This window comes from Bombina bombina, chromosome 10, assembly GCF_027579735.1.
Source record: "Bombina bombina isolate aBomBom1 chromosome 10, aBomBom1.pri, whole genome shotgun sequence".
NCBI classification, from domain to species: domain Eukaryota; kingdom Metazoa; phylum Chordata; class Amphibia; order Anura; family Bombinatoridae; genus Bombina; species Bombina bombina.
The window spans coordinates 71,265,148-71,287,737 of NC_069508.1; the positions used below are offsets into that span (position 1 = coordinate 71,265,148).

A 22,590-nucleotide genomic window follows, 5' to 3' on the forward strand; every position below is an offset into this window, starting at 1 on the left:
CATTTCAGGCAATTAGTGCTGACTCTAAAATAACTTCACGTGCGCAAGCACAGTGTTATCTGTATGACACACATGAACTAACGTCTTCTAGCTGTGAAAAACTGCCAAATGCATTTCAGCTAAGAGGTCTCCTTCAAGGACTTAGAAATTAGCATATGAGCATACTTTGGTTTAGTTTTAACTAAGATTAACTGGAGAAGAAAGCAAATTTGATGATAAAAGTAAATTAGAAAGTTATTTAAAATTACATGCCCTATCTGAATCATGAAAGTTTAATTTGGACTTTACTATCCCTCATTGCTGGTCTGCTCACAAAATCTGGCCTTAGATGGAACGCTGCTCCCAACCTCTTTTGTTATTTAACATTACCCCAAAACTAACTATGAATAAGTACTTGTTTGATTTACTAAAATGGGACATTGTACACTAGATTTTTCTTTGCATAAATGTGTTGTAGATGTTCCATTTATATAGCCCATCTGGGGGTGTTTTTGTAAAAATGTATAGTTTTGCTTATTTTTAAATAACATTGTGCTGATTTTTAGACTCCTTACCAAACCCCAGAGGTTTAGATGTATACTGATATAAACAGAATTCACATTACTTCTGTTTGTTGTAATGGGTTTATTCATATGCAGGGGAGTTTGCTTTCTCAGCCCCCTTCAATGGGTGTACCAGACTAATATTATCAACAGTGCTTAACTGGAAACTTCTAAGTATTTTTTTTTAAAAGGTTTTATACTGGATTTTATATCAGTATATGTGCATATTATTATTTATAGTAGTATCTATTATATACAATTAAAATTGGTGTATACTGTCCCTTTAAACATTTAACATTTTTAACATTTAAGTTTGTATCCTATCACAGTATTTTTTTAAATTAGTTGTAATTAAATAGTAAAACACAGAAGGTATTGACGTTCACATTTAAATAAACAAAAAACACATATTGCTTTTCAACCTTTGTAATCACAGTTACTCAAAATAAAAGGCATCTGAGTGGGGCTTGACTGGCCCTGACCTGGCTCACAGACACAGCAAGGCAGTGAGAGGTAGGAAAGGCTGACCCTGCATCATGCACAAATAATAATGCTGGTGACTGGGCGGGGCTAAGGCAGCAGACCCCAGCCCACAAATGCCTATGCTTAGTCTGGGCATGGTGGCCACATTTTACTAAATTGTATTCACATTGTAGTAGATTGTGTGCACATTTTACTAAATTGTATTCACATTGTAATAGATTGTGTGCACATTTTACTAAATTGTATTCACATTGTAGTAGATTGTGTGCACATTTTACTAAATTGTATTCACATTGTAGTAGATTGTGTGCACATTTTACTAAAGTGTATTCACATTGTAGTAGATTGTGTGCACATTTTACTAAATTGTATTCACATTGTAATAGATTGTGTGCACATTTTACTAAATTGTATTCACATTGTAGTAGATTGTGTGCACATTTTACTAAAGTGTATTCACATTGTAGTAGATTGTGTGCACATTTTACTAAATTGTATTCACATTGTAGTAGATTGTGTGCACATTTTACTAAATTGTATTCACATTGTAGTAGATTGTGTGCACATTTTACTAAATTGTATTCACATTGTAGTAGATTGTGTGCACATTTTACTAAATTGTATTCACATTGTAGTAGATTGTGTGCACATTTTACTAAAGTGTATTCACATTGTAGTAGATTGTGTGCACATTTTACTAAATTGTATTCACATTGTAGTAGATTGTGTGCACATTTTACTAAATTGTATTCACATTGTAATAGATTGTGTGCACATTTTACTAAATTGTATTCACATTGTAATAGATTGTGTGCACATTTTACTAAATTGTATTCACATTGTAATAGATTGTGTGCACATTTTACTAAAGTGTATTCACATTGTAGTAGATTGTGTGCACATTTTACTAAATTGTATTCACATTGTAGTAGATTGTGTGCACATTTTACTAAATTGTATTCACATTGTAGTAGATTGTGTGCACATTTTACTAAATTGTATTCACATTGTAATAGATTGTGTGCACATTTTACTAAATTGTATTCACATTGTAATAGATTGTGTGCACATTTTACTAAATTGTATTCACATTGTAATAGATTGTGTGCACATTTTACTAAATTGTATTCACATTGTAATAGATTGTGTGCACATTTTACTAAATTGTATTCACATTGTAATAGATTGTGTGCACATTTTACTAAAGTGTGGCCATTTTTTTTTTGCTAAATCGAGTGCACAATTAAAAAATAGAATACAAAAAAAGGGTCTTACTCAGGGATTCCAAATGTATTTTTTTTTTATTCATCTAAGTCTGCAGCAAACAAGTACATAATAGAAAATGTCTCTGTTTTATGCCCTTTTACTGTGAATCTATTTGTTCATTTTCATGAAAAGCAAAAGGTGAAATTGAAATATCTCATAATATTCTTTTTTTTTTTTTCTTTCAATTCCAACAGATAAAATATAATCAGCTATGAAACAAACCAAGACTGTATTGGCCTTTCAATACCATGAATCTTGTCAATTTCAGAAACAGTATTTTACGGTTCACACAGCTGAGTAAGACTGTTACTGTATTTCAAGATAAGCAGATTGGGCAATCAATTTGTTGAACTTAAGATAACTATCATGCTTCAGATAAAATGAAGATAGAAAGATATTTCACTTTGCTAAGCTGAATGTTCTGCTATCTAGAGAAAAAAAACACATTCCAGTAGAATCAATTTGTGAAGGTCTCACCTTGTAATACAGGTCAAATGCTCAGATTTGTTTGAAGATAAATACTCATGGGATCCTGATTTTTGAGAGAGATGGTTCTGTCCCCTACTTTTGTCCTTATGCCTAAAAAAAGAATGTTTATATTAGTTTACATTATTATTCTATGAATGGGGCACTCAAGTCAAAATACACTTTTATGATTCAGAAAGAACAAGCAGTTTTAAGACATTTTCCAAATTTTCTTCCATTATCATTATTTTATATACACACTTTCTAGGGAACAAAATCCTACTGAGCTCACAGGGTATACGTATGCTAGTCTGTAATTGGCTAATGTCTGTCACATGATACAGGAGGCCGGAAAATGGGATACAAAATTAATTTGTCCGAATAAAAATCAGCTGCTTATTTGAAATTCTGAGTAGGTGTAAAATAATTGTCTTTTTATTATGCACTTGGTAATTATTCAATTCTACTGCATTGAGTGGTACTTTATTTATTTGTCTATAGCTTTTGCTTCCCATGCTTTTTAGAGAGGCATAAAAAAGATGTGAAAGTTAAAATTAGAGCAGCATGGTCTATCTGAACCATGAACGCTTAACAGAGTTTTTAATTCTATTACCAAATTTACTTACCTAGATGTAGCATATCTAGATAGGCTCTGAAGCAGCAGTGCACTAATGGGAGCTAGATGGTGATTGGTGGTTTCACACATGCCTCATGTTATTGGCTCACCAGATGTGTTCAGCTAGATCCCAGAAGTGCATTGCTGCTCTGGAGCTGACTTTAACTATGTGTTTAACCTAACTTTTAAGGGTTAAACACAGTTATATGCAAGCAACAGTGAAACAATAAAATGACATAGCACATTAAAGCATTTTCTTTTTTCTCACTTATATGTCCTTTTAAGGTATTTTCTTTTCTTTATAGCATTATACTGAGGAGAAATGCTGCATATCATTTGCTGATGTATCCAATTTCAGCAATCTAGGTCACATAAATTGCTTTTTCTGACTTCTCCTTTCTAGGGAGTATGACAAAACACTATACACAATAGTAAGATATGTTTAAAGGGACAGTCTACACCAGAATTGTTATTGTTTTAAAAGATAGATAATCCCTTTATTACCCATTTCCCAGTTTTGCATAACTAACACATTTATAATAATATACGTTTAACCTCTGTGATTTTCTTGTATCTAAGCCTCTGCAAACTGCCCCTTTTTTCAGTTCTTTTGACAGACTTGCAGTCTAGCCAATCAGTGCCTGCTCCCAGATAACTTCTCGTGCACGAGCACAGTGTTATCTATATGAAATACGTGAACTAACACCCTCTAGTGGTGAAAAACTGTTAAAATGCAATCTGAAAGAGGTGGGCTTCAAGGTCTAAGAAATTAGCATATGAACCTCCTAGGTTAAGCTTTCAACTAAGAATACCAAGAGAACAAAGCAAAATTGGTGATAAAAGTAAATTGGAAAATTGTTTAAAATTACATGCTCTATCTGAATCATGAAAGTTTATTTTGGCCTAGACTGTCCCTTTAATGTTCCTTAAAGAGAGATCCCTACATTTGTAGAACATTGCTTGGCACTGAGCTTAAAATAAAGTTTGGGTAGTAATGTGATACACTTTCTTGCCTTTGCTTAGATATTAGGAACCCCAGTGTAACACTGTGTTTTTTTAATGCATTTCAATCTCAAACTGGTATCCTATTCACTTATCAAGTAGCCTTACTAAAGGTACATAAAATCCTATCATTAAAATTCCCATAAAAACAATTCATTATTGAAAAGAAAAATTTTTACCTTCCGCATGTAGTAGCAGAAATACTTCCGGTACAAGCTATGAATGATTCAGTAACAGTACTAGTCTGATGATTAGAGAAACAGCAGTGGCATCTATTCATCAGCATTGACGCAAACTCATTGTATGTACTAAGCAGCGAATGCTACTATGGATCCCTTGTGCAATGTAAGGAGCTGCAGTCATCTGACCGCTGATTTTTAATCTCTCCCCCACATCTGAGTTGACAGATAGAAATCAGGTTGATTGACTGGTCCAGGAGGTGGTTATACACAAGCAACTGCTTGTGCAATAGCACATAGGGCAGTTGAGAACCTTGTCTGCCCATGGCTTTGTACATGTGGCCCTATATGTTCTTTGCTCAGGCATTATATTTGAATCACCCACACACATATACAGATAGATACATATACATAGATTATCCAAAAAAGGAAGGCACTCTCCGGTGTTAGCATAACAAATTTACTACATCAAAGACATGTAAACATTTACATGTCTTTGATGCAGTAAATTTGTTATACTAACACCGGAGAGTGCCTTCCTTTTTTGGATAATCTATGTATATGTTTTGAAGTGCACCCTGGGAGGTGGGCGAGTGCTGAGTTCTATTTGGACTATATATATATATATATATATATATATATATATATATATATAATCCCTCATATAGTGAATCTTTTAATAAAAAGTTAAGTTGCCTTTTTGGTTAACTCACTATCAAGAAGTCCTGTGAGTGCTTTCTTTTCTTTGGATATATATATATATATATATATATATATATATATATATATATATATATATATATATATATATATATAGACAATGGAGGATGAGTGCACAGATAAGGGAACTGCAGGTAATCAAAGTTGAATCAGAAAGGCCGTGTCGGTGCCTCTCCCGACACAGATTAGTACAAACAAACACGATAAGTTTGCAGTCCAAATACAACAATACAAAAAAGTCCCCTCTTAAACATTCTTCAACCAAGGTGAGGTGTTGTAAAAATAGTGTCGTTGGCACATAAAAGCACTTAAACGGATCGATATTAAAAATTCATACCTTTATTTTCTCGCGTAACAAACACATACGACTTTCACAGACATTGTTAGCACCTGTGTCTCCTGGTAATTACAGAGTGTGACGTCATCTGACGTGTTTCACGCCTTTCTGGCGCTTTGTCAAAGATGTATAGTGGGAGGTATACTGGCTACTTATAATCCTATTGGATTATGTGCCTGCCCCCCTACTACAAAACATGTCACCAATATTTGCATACCTCAGTGTTTATAATCAATACAACATACAAATAAACAATATTAAAAACACTAAATATGCCGAAATCCAACTGACAACTAAAGAAAAAGCTCACCCATAAAGGATATGTCAATCTAATGCTAGTTGCAAGATAACAAAGTAACAAAATTACAAAATAACATAATAACAATGAGCTAGCTGAGCGATATTCTTATTTGTTGATACAATGAGATAATACCTAAACTATTTGTTAAAGATCATCCTTTAAAGTGACTCTAGATATGTATTTCTCTCTAAGATATATAAGGACTTTCCATTACATTTAGAATTACTCATTTATTAGAAAAAGCCATCAGTATAGTTGCAGGCAGCATAAGGGCTTAAAAACAAACAATATTTCACACCAAAACTCTATATACATAACCTATGTGTACAAAACCTATGTGTTGTCTACATTGAAAAATATTTATTTAAATGAGACTTTATTGCCAGCAGGAATAGTGTGTCTATTAGTCTATATTCTACAATGAGAACCATACACAGGATTCTTCTGATTTATCTTAAACTTTGTCAGATATTTGATCTAGTAGTTTTTATTATTATGCTAAGGTACTAAAGCTGTGGGCTAAGACATTTAGGATGAGTTGTTCAGTTTATTTTTATTTTTATTTGAGAAGCATCTCTCAGAGAGAGTAGAGGAATAAATGTAAAATGCATTTATCAATGCAATGGAAAATTCTAAATATAGTCTAAAAGACTCTTATGTCATTTACCTTGATAGAGATCTATATCCCATCTGGAATTTATTCCTTTGGGTTCCTTTGTTCCCAAAATGAATATCCATTTGGCCTCTCTATCAAGCAAATTTCTAAATATATCCCTTCCTCTTTCATTTAAGGGTATAATATTGATTGCTTGGAATTTAAACGCTTTCTTGTTAATTTCCAAGGTATTTCCATGTTTAAAGTAATGTTTTGCAATTGGAGTTTTTGGTGGATCTCTTTCAAGTGATGCAAGGTGTTCACATATCCTGTCTTTTAAAAAACAACTTGTACAGCCTGTATACTGTTGTCTACAAATTTGACAAGTAATCAGATAAACAAAATACTTAGAGCAACAATCTAACCTGTGACTAATGCTGTAACTTTTATTTGTAGTTGAAGAGGTGAAAGCATCACCTGTAATACAGTGTTGAAATACATTGCAGGGATGTTTACCACATTTAAAGAAACCTTTTTTAGATAACCATGTTTCTTTTGACCTTGTTTTAGAGTTTGTGTAAACATATTGGGTTACCTTACTACCTATTGTTGGAGCCTTTCTAGATACAAATTTAATGCCACTCGATAGGCATTCCTTTAGTTTGTCATCTAGCCTAAGAATTTCTAAATTTCTATTTAAAATATTTTTAATTTGGTTAAATTGGTTGCTATATTGGGTAACACAAACTGTGCTATTTTCACTATAGCCTACAGGATCTTTTGTATATATTTTGTTTTGGGATACTTTTTTGAGTAGGTCCTTGCGTTTAATTTTGGCTACTTCAGTTCTAAGAGACATCAGTGTTTTCTTATCGTTACCTCTTTGTGTCAGTCTTTGCACTAGTTTAAGTGAATGGGTAAAATAATCCCTGTCATCTGTACATTATAAGTAGCCAGTATACCCCCCACTATACATCTTTGACAAAGCACCAGAAAGGCATGAAACGCGTCAGATGACGTCACACTCCGTTAGCACCTGTGTCTCCTGGTAATTACAATGTCTGTGAAAGTCGTATGTGTTTGTTACATGAGAAAATAAAGGTATGAATTTTTAATATTGCTCCGTTTAAGTGCTTTTATGTGCCAACGACACTATTTTTACAACACCTCACCTTGGTTGAAGAATGTTTAAGAGGGGACTTTTTTGTATTGGTTTATATATATATATACACACACACACATAAACAGATAGATAAATACATGAAAGATAGATAAATATAAAGGGCTCCATGTACTAAGCAGCGTAAGCTGCTTTGGTGCCCTTGTGGGGCTGTTTCCAGCAATGAAAGAAGCAGAGGTCATTAGACAATATCCGCCACCAAAACCAAAACACCAAAACCTGCTCACTCACAGGCGCCTTTCTCTCATGAGGGAAGGGGAAGGCCTTTCATGCTGAATGGAGTGTGAGGACAGGTTCTAAAGTTGTGAATCTTTTCCTCACGTTGTTTAATACATGGGGCACTTAGTTAGATAGATAGATAGATAGATATACACTGTGCATAGTAAGTTACACAGTCATTTTAACAAGCAACAGGTTTGCTCAGCTGTGTACTAAAATGAGTAAAAATGCTTCTATTATGAGCTAAAAGACTTATGGTAAACTGTGTATAATAGCATATGTTCCTTTCCTCTGTTTTTCCTTTAAACAGTTGTTTTTGTTTTTTTATAGGAAGCTAGCCTGGGATTAGGAGGTGGAGTTCTTCCTCAAAACACCCATCTGCACTAGAACAACAGATTTGGCCTCTCAGCAGAAAATCATAAGGACTATACTAAAACCTGCCAGAATGTTAAGCAACAACATTAAAGGCACATAGAAGTCAAAATTAAACTTTCTTTATTCACATAGACCATACATAGTAACATAACCTAGTAGATGAGTTTGAAAAAAGACCCAAGTCCATCAAGTTCAACCATAATATACTTATAGTAAAAGATACAGTTGAGCTTAAATTAATCTTATTAAAAAATGTGACCCATTTAGCAGAAGCAATCATATCCCTGAATTATTTTTCTAGGTAGAAATGTATCTAAACCATATTTAAATGAATCTAAGGTATTGACATATACTACCTCCTTAGTTAATGAGTTCCACAATTTGATTGCTCTTACAGTGAAAAAATGTTTACATTGCTGGAGATTAAAGCTCCTTTCCTCCTGCCTTACATTGTGACTTCTTGTCACAAACCATTTTTTTGGAATAAACAGAGATTCTGCCATCTGTGCATATGGGCCTTGAATATATTTATATAAAATTATCATGTCACCTCTTGTCTACAGAAAACAGACCCACTTTGGCTAACCTCTCCTCAAAGCTTACGTTTTCCATTCCCATTATTAGTTTTGTGCCCTTCTCTGAACTGCAGTGTATTTTTTTTTAGATTGTCCCCATAACTGCATTCCATACTCAAGGTAAGGTCTTACCAGGGATTTATATAGTGACATTATTATGCTTTCTTGCCTTGCATCAATGCCTCTTAATACATGCTAGTATCTTATTAGCCTTAGAAACTGCTGCCCTGCATTGTGTACCCATTTTTAGCTTGTAATCTATAAGTACTCCCGAATACCTTTCCGCCTCTGTTTTGCTAAGTCTATGTCCATTTACAGTATTAAATCTCATTTTCCATTTACCTGCCCATTCTTCTACTTTTTGGAGATCCCCTTGTAAATCAATTTTATCCTGCACAGACGTAATTACCTTACACAACTTTGTATCATCTGCAAAAATAGAGATGTTGCTATTTAATCCTTGCTCCAAGTTATTAATAGAAATATTAAAAAGAACAGGGCCCAGTACTGATCCCTGGTGGACTCCACTGATTACATTTGTCCAATCTGAGTATGATCCATTTACTACTACTCGTTGCTCCTTGTCTTTAATCCAGTTATTTATTCATAAAATAACATTTTCAGATATTCCCAGTTCCTTAATTTTCTACATTAATCTCTCATGTGGCACTGTATCAAACACCTTTGCAAAAAAAGTATATCCCATGAATTGATTCCCCTTTATGAATACAATTAAAAAAAAATTGTGGGGGGCGGAGCGTAGCCGTGCAGGAACATGGCTGCACTCTGAAACAGCTCAGTAGCATAGCCTCTACTACTGGCTCCAAACTGGTGTAAATAGGGGCAAAACTACTCCAAAAACCCATAACATATACCTGATCACCTGATAATTTCGGAGGCTAGGAGTTATTGTCAGCCGATTACCCTAACAAACACTGAGATCTTCCACGCTCTGAGGCAAACCACCCACAGACCACATACCCGCAAAAGCCCAAGTTGCAGAGGGGCAGCCGACCCTACCACCACGGAGGTGCTACATAGATTGCTGGACACTAAGGAGTGCAGATCATTGGCCCCGGAAAATGGGAGGTCATCGCACCCGAGACGAACGGGCCGCCATTACGGCCTCCACGTGGCGCACAAAGATTCCACACAGTATACGCATATCCAACAGCTGCATTTCCTTGAAGAGCCTATGCTATTTGAGCAGTTCGTCACTCTGACACAAGTGCCTGTCTGGGGTTGTGGTTCGGCTGCTGGCCTACCAGACTGTTGATTCCCAAAACATATCGATAGGGGGCAGTTACGCAGCCCAATACCCCCTCCAGATAGGTTGCAAAGGAAAGAAAGGACACACTAGCAAGGGGCAAAGGAGAAAGGGAATGCATACCATAATGCAATTGTGAAACTAAATATACCCTCTTGCCTCACATTGTTTTACTGGGCTGGAATAGCAGACAGGCTCACACCTGTTAATAACACTGGGACACTGCAATACCCCAAACCACGTGGGATGACAGACAGCACTTGTTCAATGGCGTCAAGGCAGAAGAGGGCACCCATAGCACCTTCAAACACTATGAACTCCTTTTTTCAAAAACAAGATAATGAAGCAGCTGAAACAGCAAAAGACTCATTATTGACAGACAGACACCCAAACCATGCCAGATCAAACAGCTTCTCCACACGCCCACCAACTTAGTCAAATTCAAACGACTATCTTCCAATTACCATCCAAATCAGATCTGGAAGACCTAAAATCGTTCAATGAAACAGAGATGACTTCACTAAAGAAAAACAAATGAACTGGGGTCAAGAATAGAATGCCTAGAGGAGGGACAAGACGACTTGAACAACATGGTGTCTGACTCAAATCACCAAATGGTGAGACAGGAAACCCTTATGCAATCACTCCAACTTAAGGTTGAGGATCTCGACAATAGGAGTCAAAGGAGTAACTTACGGATAAGGGGGGTCCCAGAGAAGGCGACACAAGACTCCCTTCCCTCCTATTTACTACAATTATTTGAATACATTATACCTTCATTAAAGCTCATAGAATCCTCCATGGAATGAGTGCACAGGGCGCTGAGGCCTGTCCCAAAACCCCCTAACCCTCCGAGAGACATTATCATTAAATTTACAAGTTATCTGGAAAAAGAAGCAATATGGAAACAGGTTAGACTACAACGAGAAATTAAATTTCAGACCTATAGCATCCAAATATTTCAAGACATATGCCCCACCACTATTGAGAGACGCAGAGAAATACGATTCATAACCCAAGTTCTAAAAGAGAGAAAGGTGAGATATCGCTGGGGTTTCCCCTTCAGCCTCATCGTTCAACAAGAAGGAAGGACCCATGTATACAAAGAACCAGACGTTCTGGGATAGTTTTCAAAGGGTCTCAACATCCCTTTTCCTCTACCGAACCCAACATCATCGGAGACGTCCACCTTGCATTGGACCTTAGAATGTCCAGCTTTTTCCTTTTGTTGACTAACACCATGAAACAGACCTTCTGCTCCTCATTACAAGTGGCAAATTGCTGTACAGATACCAAGATACAGAAGGCACTTGCAACCCTAAAACCCGATAAGTATAATGTTATATAGTATGAAAAATGACTATTCCATGTTATGCATTGTATTGCTAAACCATCAGGGTATAGAGGGGAACAGTTTCTTTATTTATTCCATCAATAGGTATCTGGCCCTCATAAAGCACATAACGATCGATCAAATAACCCCTAAGTAAATCTATAAAGAAATATGTAATAATAGGTAATTGGTGGATCGAGGAAACACATAAATCTAGAAAGGGCTGACAGGTAGTTAATGGAGAAACCCCTTATTTGTTATTTATTAAGAACGAGAAGTTTAACCCCCATGAAGCATAAATCATTGGGTTAGAATAACCAATTGAAAATGCAAACCCCCGATGCTTTAACTCAGGAGTTCGAGTGGTGCACAGGATATGCTACCCCCATCGCCAACAAGTTGGTAATGTTGGTATTTACTGTACTTGTTTTTCTTGTAAATGTTTTTCTTGTATTCATTCCATATATGTTTAACTTACGCGACCTGAAAACTAGGTTGTTATTATGCCCTCATTGTTATTACGCCCTCGATATATACGCTCGACACCCAGCATACAGACAATGGGGCATATGTATCAACCCAGTTTTTCTGGCGAGTCATCAGACTCGCCAGAAACAGCAGTTATGAAGCAGCGGTCACAAAGACCACTGCTCCATAACCTGTCCACCTGCTCTGAGCAGGTGGACAGACATCGCAACAATACAATCCGATCGAGTACGATCGGGTTGATTGACACCCCCCTGCTGGCGGCCTATTGGCCGCGAGTCTGCAGGGGGTGGCGTTGCACCAGCAGCTCTTGTGAGCTACTGGTGCAATGATGAATACGGCGAGCGTATTGCTCGCTGTATTCAGCGAAGTCTGGCGGACCTGATCCGCACTGGCGGATCAGGTCTGCCAGACTTTCATAACTAGAGGCCAATAGCTGACCAAAGACCTTACTCTCGTACCAGTAATGACATATGTCTATATTCCGCCAATGCAAAAGGCCTGAACATACCTAGCAAAAGAACAGTAGCCACAAAAGAATTTCACAGACACAAAGCAGATCTTGTGTTCCTACAGGAAACCCACTTCCGTAAAGGTAGAGAACCCAACACATTTGCATGCACTTATGGCACCTGTTACTGGGCCTCACACTATCGAAACAAAAAACGCGGAGTGGGGATCCTGATTAAAAAAAAATATCTCCTTCACAGATATACAAATCATTAGAGACAGAGAAGGAAGGTATCTCATCTTAATAGGGCTCCTATATGGTAGACCAGTGACCCTGGTCTCATTATACGCCCCTAACACAGCACAACATTCCTTTATGAAAAAAATATCAAACCTGATATTAGAACACCAAAAGGGGACGCTTATGTGTGGTGACTTCAACATCGCTTTAGACCCTGACCTGGACTGCTCATCCCAACACTCCTCTACACCCACCTCTCAGATTTCAAAAATCAAATCACACATTAAACGTATAGTGGCAGAACTTTACACCCCTAACTTAGGCCTAGATTTGGAGTTCGGCGGTAGAAGGGCTGTTAACGCTTCGCGGGCTTTTTTCTGGCCGCACCATAAATTTAACTCTGGTATCGAGAGTTCAAACAAATGCTGCGTTAGGCTCCAAAAAAGGAGCGTAGAGCATTTTTACCGCAAATGCAACTCTCGATACCAGAGTTGCTTATGGACGCGGCCAGCCTCAAAAACGTGCTCGTGCACGATATCCCCATAGGAAACAATGGGGCTGTTTGAGCTGAAAAAAAACCTAACACCTGCAAAAAAAGCAGCGTTCAGCTCCTAACGCAGCCCCATTGTTTCCTATGGGGAAACACTTCCTACGTCTGCACCTAACACTCTAACATGTACCCCGAGTCTAAACACCCCTAACCTTACACTTATTAACCCCTAATCTGCCGCTCCTGCTATCGCTGACCCCTGCATATTTTTTTTAACCCCTAATCTGCCGCTCCGTAAACCGCCGCCACCTACGTTATCCTTATGTACCCTTAATCTGCTGCCCCTAACACCGCCGACCCCTATATTATATTTATTAACCCCTAATCTGCCCCCCACAACATCGCCGACACCTGCCTACACTTATTAACCCCTAATCTGCCGAGCGGACCTGAGCGCTACTATAATAAAGTTATTAACCCCTAATCCGCCTCACTAACCCTATCATAAATAGTATTAACCCCTAATCTGCCCTCCCTAACATCGCCGACACCTAACTTCAATTATTAACCCCTAATCTGACGACCGGAGCTCATAGCTACTCTAATAAATGTATTAACCCCTAAAGCTAAGTCTAACCCTAACACTAACACCCCCCTAAGTTAAATATAATTTAAATCTAATGAAATAAATTAACTCTTATTAAATAAATTATTCCTATTTAAAGCTAAATACTTACCTGTAAAATACATCCTAATATAGCTACAATATAAATTATAATTATATTATAGCTATTTTAGGATTTATATTTATTTTACAGGCAACTTGGTAATTATTTTAACCAGGTACAATAGCTATTTTTGTTCCGATCAGCCAATAGAATGCGAGCTCAATCTGGTTGGCTGATCGGATCAGCCAATCGGATTGAACTTGATTCTGATTGGCTGATTCCATCAGCCAATCAGAAAATTCCTACCTTAATTCCGATTGGCTGATAGAATCCTATCAGCCAATCGGAATTCGAGGGACGCCATCTTGGATGACGTCCCTTAAAGGAACAGTCATTCGTCGTTCAGTCGTCGGGCCAGATAGATGTTCCGCGCTGGAGGTCTTCAGGATCCTGCCGCTTCGCTCCGGATGGATGCTGCTTGGATGAAGACTTCAATCGGATGGAAGATCCTCTTCTGCCCCGCTTGGATGAAGACTTTGACCGGATCATGGACCTCTTCAGCCCCCCGCTTGGGCTTGGATCAGGACATCGGAGGAGCTCTTCAGAACGGATCGGTGAACCTGGATGGTGAAGACAAGGTAGGAAGATCTTCAGGGGCTTAGTGTTAGGTTTATTTAAGGGGGGTTTGGGTTAGATTAGGGGTATGTGGGTGGTGGGTTGTAATGTTGGGGGGGGGTATTGTATGTTTTTTTTTACAGGCAAAAGAGCTGAAATTCTTGGGGCATGCCCCGCAAAGGGCCCTGTTCAGGGCTGGTAAGGTAAAAGAGCTTTTACCTTTTTTAATTTAGAATAGGGTAGGGAATTTTTTATTTTGGGGGGCTTTGTTATTTTATTAGGGGGCTTAGAGTAGGTGTACTTAGTTTAAAATTGTTGTAATATTTTTCTTATGTTTGTAAATATTTTTTTATTTTTTGTAACTTAGTTCTTTTTTATTTTTTGTACTTTAGCTAGTTTATGTAATTGTATTTATTTGTAGCAATTGTGTTTAATTAATTTATTGATAGTGTAGTGTTAGGTTAATTGTAGGTAATTGTAGGTAGTTTATTTAATTAATTTATTGATAGGGTAGTGTTAGGTTTAATTATATCTTAGGTTAGGATTTATTTTACAGGTAAATTTGTTATTATTTTAACTAGGTAACTATTAAATAGCTATTGTACCTGGTTAAAATAATTACCAAGTTGCCTGTAAAATAAATATTAATCCTAAAATAGCTATAATATAATTATAATTTATATTGTAGCTATACTAGGATGTATTTTACAGGTAAGTATTTAGCTTTAAATAGGAATAATTTATTTAATAAGAGTTAATTTATTTCGTTAGATTTAAATTATATTTAACTTAGGGGGGTGTTAGAGTTAGGGTTAGACTTAGCTTTAGGGGTTAATCCATTTATTATAGTAGCGGTGAGCTCCGGTCGTCAGATTAGGGGTTAATAATTGAAGTTAGGTGTCGACGATGTTAGGGAGGGCAGATTAGGGGTTAATACTATTTATTATAGGGTTAGTGAGGCGGATTAGGGGTTAATACATTTATTATAGTAGCGCTCAGGTCCGCTCGGCAGATTAGGGGTTAATAAGTGTAGGCAGGTGTCGGCGACGTTGAGGGGGGCAGATTAGGGGTTAATAAATATAATATAGGGGTCGGCGGTGTTAGGGGCAGCAGATTAGGGGTACATAGGGATAACGTAGGTGGCGGCGCTTTGCGGTCGGAAGATTAGGGGTTAATTATTTTAAGTAGCTGGCGGCGACGTTGTGGGGGGCAGGTTAGGGGTTAATAAATGTAATACAGGGGTCGGCGGGGTTAGGGGCAGCAGATTAGGGGTACATAAGTATAACGTAGGTGGCGGTCGGCAGATTAGGGGTTAAAAAATTTTAATCGAGTGGCGGCGATGTGGGGGGACCTCGGTTTAGGGGTACATAGGTAGTTTATGGGTGTTAGTGTACTTTAGGGTACAGTAGTTAAGAGCTTTATGAACCGGCGTTAGCCCAGAAAGCTCTTAACTACTGCTATTTTCCTGCGGCTGGAGTTTTGTCGTTAGAGCTCTAACGCTCACTTCAGAAACGACTCTAAATACCGGCGTTAGAAAGATCCCATTGAAAAGATAGGATACGCAATTGACGTAAGGGGATCTGCGGTATGGAAAAGTCGCGGCTGAAAAGTGAGCGTTAGACCCTTTAATCACTGACTCCAAATACCAGCGGGCGGCCAAAACCAGAGTTAGGAGCCTCAAACGCTGGTTTTCACGGCTAACGCCAAACTCCAAATCTAGGCCTTAGGGATTATACCTTTTATTCATATCCTCATGAGGTATATACTAGAATAGATTACATGTTTACCGATGTTGGAGGGCTCTCATTTTTTAACTGTGCGATGTCCTGGCCTTCAAAGCCTTTAAAAGATTATATTTGGAGATTATATGAACACCTACTGGCAGACCCTCTTTTGTCCCCCAAAGTCTAGAAAACACTTCTAGAATACTTTGAGTTTAATTCTAATCCCGAGATCACCCCACATACTCTGTGGGAAGCCCACAAGAGTGTCATTAGGGGAGAACTAATAGCGATAAAGGCACAAATAAACAAATCCAAAAGAGAACTTACCCCCTCACTAATCTTAAATATACAATGTTTAGAATCCTTACATAAGAATTCACCAACAAATAAAGATCTGCTTAACGAGCTAACACATGAAAGACAAACACTAGCCTCACACCTTAACAAAGAACGCAAAAGGCAAAAGTTATATACCCAGCAAAAACATTATGAAGGAAGAAACAAATCAGGTAGACTTTTAGCTAGATATTTCAAACAAAAAGCACATAAAAAATATATTATGCAAATTAGAGATAACAACGGCCTCTCCTAGAACTCTACAAAACAAACTGCAGATACCTTTAAAACATTCTTCCAAAAATTATATAACATCAAAAACTCAAATACCAGCCACCCGAGCCACAACATAGCCAGGGCATAAACTATAGATAGATACCACAGAAAACTCCAATTACCACGTATTACCGAATCTCAAAAAGACCAATTAGAAGATCCCATTACATTAAATGAATTAAGACTGGCCTTGAAATACCTACCCACCGGGAAAGCGCCAGGCCCTGACGGCTTCAGTCATAAATACTATACCACATTTCAAGACATTTTGAACCCATATATGTTAAACTATTTCCAGTCCATAGATGAACATAAGGCCTTCCCCTCTAGGGCACTAGAAGCACGCATAATACTACTTCCTAAACCCAACAAACCACAAGACCTCCCCTACAACTACCGGCCCAAATCGTTGCTAAATACTGATATTAAGCTATACGCAAGAATACTGGCACATAGATTGAATAAAATCCTCCCAGACATCGTTCATTTCGACCAAGTCGGTTTTATCCCCGGGAAGTTCAAGCTGCAGCAGCACTGAATAAAAAGATTTTTATTTTTATTTTTGCCAAAAAGTTAATACAACGTTTCGGACCAACTGTCCTTAATCATGTATAAAATCACACTGACACATACAGGCTTAAAATACCCTTAACCCCTCCCATTCAATTATAATACACACCTGTGATAATCTATCTACATCAGTTAACTCCACCTAGTGTTCACACACCTCTTTTCTTAGAGGTTCTCATATAACTTCACAGTTGATTTATCATTATGTGTACACAACATAGACATTCTAAATCAAAGATACCTATACTTTTTGTTAGCTCTAAGAACTTTTTAGACTTTTTTTAAGCCTTTACCTCTTATATTAAAGGGACAGTAATCAGAAAATACTCCAATCCATTTCTCTATTCATACCTCCTGGCCACATAGTACCTAATGTATAGATCCAAAACAATTCTTTTTGCTGAAGTTTTTTTCTCTCTGTTACCCCCCCCTCCTGGGTCTCTCTACATGATCTATAATCTGAAATCTAATTTGACTCAGACTATGCCCAGCTGTCAAAAAATGGTGAGCCACAGGTGCATCTACATCTCCTGTTCTTATGCTACTCTTGTGTTGGTTGAACCTCTCACGCACCTTACGGGTGGTCTCTCCTACATAGCCCCACCCACATGGGCATTTGATTAGATACACAGCATATTCTGTGTTACAGGTGAAATACCCTCTAATCAAAAATTTCTTGCCTGTGCGTGGGTGGCAAAATGTAGAGCCCCGCACCATATTGTTACAGTTAGTACAATTTAGGCAGGGAAAGCAACCATTGTTTTTTTTGTCAATATACCTTTGCACTTTCATTTTACCAGGTCCTATATCTGCCCTAACAAGGGTATCCTTAAGATTTTTACCCCTCCTGTATGCAGGCATTGGTGGTACTTGAAATTCCTTCACTTTAGGGTTACATTCACTTAGTACACTCCAGTGTTTTCTTATAATACCTTGTATTTTATCACTAAGGGGAGAAAAATTACTCACAAATACCATTCTATCTGTTTGGTCCTTTTCTTTATTATTTTGTTGTTCTAACAACTTAGCCCTCGGAATGTCTAGAGCGCTATTTATGCCCTCCTGTATCATTTTAGATGGATAGCCTCTCTTTGTGAATGCATTCCCTATCTCACTAAGTCTCTCCAGTGCCAGACTCTCGTCTGATACTATGCGTCTTACACGCAGAAACTGGCTCTTTGGTAGAGATTTAGTGAGAGTGGGAGGATGTGCACTACTGTAGTGTAATAGATTGTTACAATCTGTTTCCTTTCTATACAGATCTACTGACAATGAAGTCCCAGACTTATAAACTTTGGTATCTAGAAAGTTAATGCTTTCTTCACTATGGACAAGTTTAAATTTAATGTTAAGGGTAGCGCTATTCAAATCCTTAAAGAACTGTTCCAGGGTCCCAATGTCGCCCAACCACACACCGAACACATCATCTATATAGCGCCACCATGTGGCGCCATATAGAATAAATAAAGGGTGGCTGTACACCACATGCTCTTCAAACACATTCATGAAAATGTTCGCGTATGTGGGAGCGACATTGGAACCCATGGCCGTGCCCTGAAGTTGCAGAAAATAGTCATCTTGGAATAGGAAGTAATTACACCGCAGTACAATACCTAGCAGTTCAACAATAAAATTTCTCTGCATCTCACTTATCTCTGTGCTATTGCTCAGTATTCTATTTACTGCTCCAATTCCTGCTTCATGTGTAATGGATGTGTACAAACTTACTACATCCATACTATACAGAATACCTTTTCCCTCACTCAGATCAAGACTATGTATTTTATTCAAAAAATCACCTGTATCTCTTATGTAAGAGTTAGATCCCACAAAAGGTCTCAGATATTTATCAAGGAAAATGGAGGCATTGGACAGGATTGATCCAATTCCTGCCACTATAGGGAGTCCTGGTGGAGCTACCTTGTCCTTATGGATTTTTGGTAATGTATAAAGGACAGGTGTTATTTCCTCAGTCTCCAATAGGAATTTCACCACATCCTGCCCAATGACTCCTCCTCTCTCTGCTTTAGATACACAGTTCTCTATTTCTTTCTTGATTTCAAACTTAGGGTTTTTTGATAGCAACTTATACACTTTCTCATCTGCCAATTGTGCTCTAATTTCTTGAATATAAAATTCTTTATCCAAAAGGACAGTGGTACCACCCTTGTCCGCTCTCTTAATGATAATCCCTTTATTCTCATTCAGTTTCTTTAAAACACTTAATTTATCTGTGTTAAACTTAAGAAATAAAAGCAATTTCACGCCATCACAGGTTAACCCTAGTGTACAAACCTTCATACAATTGGTTGACAGGGATATAGAGATTCTAGAAAAGAAAGGTAGAGAGGTTAAGGTTAACAGAAAAGTGAACTTTACTAAAAAAGATAGGAATGCTTTAAAGAAACTGAATGAGAATAAAGGGATTATCATTAAGAGAGCGGACAAGGGTGGTGCCACTGTCCTTTTGGATAAAGAATTTTATATTCAAGAAATTAGAGCACAATTGGCAGATGAGAAAGTGTATAAGTTGCTATCAAAAAACCCTAAGTTTGAAATCAAGAAAGAAATAGAGAACTGTGTATCTAAAGCAGAGAGAGGAGGAGTCATTGGGCAGGATGTGGTGAAATTCCTATTGGAGACTGAGGAAATAACACCTGTCCTTTATACATTACCAAAAATCCATAAGGACAAGGTAGCTCCACCAGGACGCCCTATAGTGGCAGGAATTGGATCAATCCTGTCCAATGCCTCCATTTTCCTTGATAAATATCTGAGACATTTTGTGGGATCTAACTCTTACATAAGAGATACAGGTGATTTTTTGAATAAAATACATAGTCTTGATCTGAGTGAGGGAAAAGGTATTCTGTATAGTATGGATGTAGTAAGTTTGTACACATCCATTACACGTGAAGCAGGAATTGGAGCAGTAAATAGAATACTGAGCAATAGCACAGAGATAAGTGAGATGCAGAGAAATTTTATTGTTGAACTGCTAGGTATTGTACTGCGGTGTAATTACTTCCTATTCCAAGATGACTATTTTCTGCAACTTCAGGGCACGGCCATGGGTTCCAATGTCGCTCCCACATACGCGAACATTTTCATGAATGTGTTTGAAGAGCATGTGGTGTACAACCACCCTTTATTTATTCTATATGGCGCCACATGGTGGCGCTATATAGATGATGTGTTCGGTGTGTGGTTGGGCGACATTGGGACCCTGGAACAGTTCTTTAAGGATTTGAATAGCGCTACCCTTAACATTAAATTTAAACTTGTCCATAGTGAAGAAAGCATTAACTTTCTAGATACCAAAGTTTATAAGTCTGGGACTTCATTGTCAGTAGATCTGTATAGAAAGGGAACAGATTGTAACAATCTATTACACTACAGTAGTGCACATCCTCCCACTCTCACTAAATCTCTACCAAAGAGCCAGTTTCTGCGTGTAAGACGCATAGTATCAGACGAGAGTCTGGCACTGGAGAGACTTAGTGAGATAGGGAATGCATTCACAAAGAGAGGCTATCCATCTAAAATGATACAGGAGGGCATAAATAGCGCTCTAGACATTCCGAGGGCTAAGTTGTTAGAACAACAAAATAATAAAGAAAAGGACCAAACAGATAGAATGGTATTTGTGAGTAATTTTTCTCCCCTTAGTGATAAAATACAAGGTATTATAAGAAAACACTGGAGTGTACTAAGTGAATGTAACCCTAAAGTGAAGGAATTTCAAGTACCACCAATGCCTGCATACAGGAGGGGTAAAAATCTTAAGGATACCCTTGTTAGGGCAGATATAGGACCTGGTAAAATGAAAGTGCAAAGGTATATTGACAAAAAAAACAATGGTTGCTTTCCCTGCCTAAATTGTACTAACTGTAACAATATGGTGCGGGGCTCTACATTTTGCCACCCACGCACAGGCAAGAAATTTTTGATTAGAGGGTATTTCACCTGTAACACAGAATATGCTGTGTATCTAATCAAATGCCCATGTGGGTGGGGCTATGTAGGAGAGACCACCCGTAAGGTGCGTGAGAGGTTCAACCAACACAAGAGTAGCATAAGAACAGGAGATGTAGATGCAGCTGTGGCTCACCATTTTTTGACAGCTGGGCATAGTCTGAGTCAAATTAGATTTCAGATTATAGATCATGTAGAGAGACCCAGGAGGGGGGGTAACAGAGAGAAAAAAACTTCAGCAAAAAGAATTGTTTTGGATCTATACATTAGGTACTATGTGGCCAGGAGGTATGAATAGAGAAATGGATTGGAGTATTTTCTGATTACTGTCCCTTTAATATAAGAGGTAAAGGCTTAAAAAAAGTCTAAAAAGTTCTTAGAGCTAACAAAAAGTATAGGTATCTTTGATTTAGAATGTCTATGTTGTGTACACATAATGATAAATCAACTGTGAAGTTATATGAGAACCTCTAAGAAAAGAGGTGTGTGAACACTAGGTGGAGTTAACTGATGTAGATAGATTATCACAGGTGTGTATTATAATTGAATGGGAGGGGTTAAGGGTATTTTAAGCCTGTATGTGTCAGTGTGATTTTATACATGATTAAGGACAGTTGGTCCGAAACGTTGTATTAACTTTTTGGCAAAAATAAAAATAAAAATCTTTTTATTCAGTGCTGCTGCAGCTTGAACTTTCTACTTATTTTTGGGTTTTTTGGTATGGACCCTTGCAGCTTGCACGGATAAATAACCTCAAAAACAGAGTGCTGAACAGTAACCTGCTGTTGGTTTTATCCCCGGGAGGGAGGCGAAGGACAACACGGTCAGGGCCTTAAATTTAATTCACTACGTAAAACTTAAAAACATCCCCTCTGTTATCTTATCAACAGACGCGGAGAAGGCCTTTGACCGGGTTGCTTGGAATATCATTAAGGCCACTCTAACCTATATGGGACTGGGGCCAAAGATACTCACTAGAATCTTCTCCCTATACTCCCAACCCACGGCAATAATCTTAGTTAATGGTGCCCTTTCCTCCCCTTTCCGCATCACTAATGGGACACGACAGGGGTGCCCACTGTCCCCACTCCTTTTTGCATGTGTTATCGAAACCCTAGTGGTAAAAATCAGGCAGAATCCTCAGATAAATGGTATCAACATAGATGGGCAGAGGTATGTGTTATCTCTGTTCGTGGATGACATGCTTTTCACTCTCACTGACCCGGAATATTCAATCCCGCACCTCTTCATTGTTAATATGTCTAAATCTGAAATACTAAACATAAACATGTCCGGGCCACCTT

The 22,590-nt window shown here is 37.8% G+C and overlaps 1 protein-coding gene across 1 annotated transcript in view; it reads right to left on the bottom strand.

Annotated features, from left to right (window-relative positions):
• Positions 1–22,590, bottom strand: part of RGS18 (regulator of G protein signaling 18) — a 265,614-nt gene that overhangs the window by 238,734 nt on the left and 4,290 nt on the right. The window contains 1 exon segment of the mRNA XM_053693103.1: positions 2,769–2,870. Within this exon segment, the coding sequence (XP_053549078.1) occupies positions 2,769–2,870 (102 nt within the window).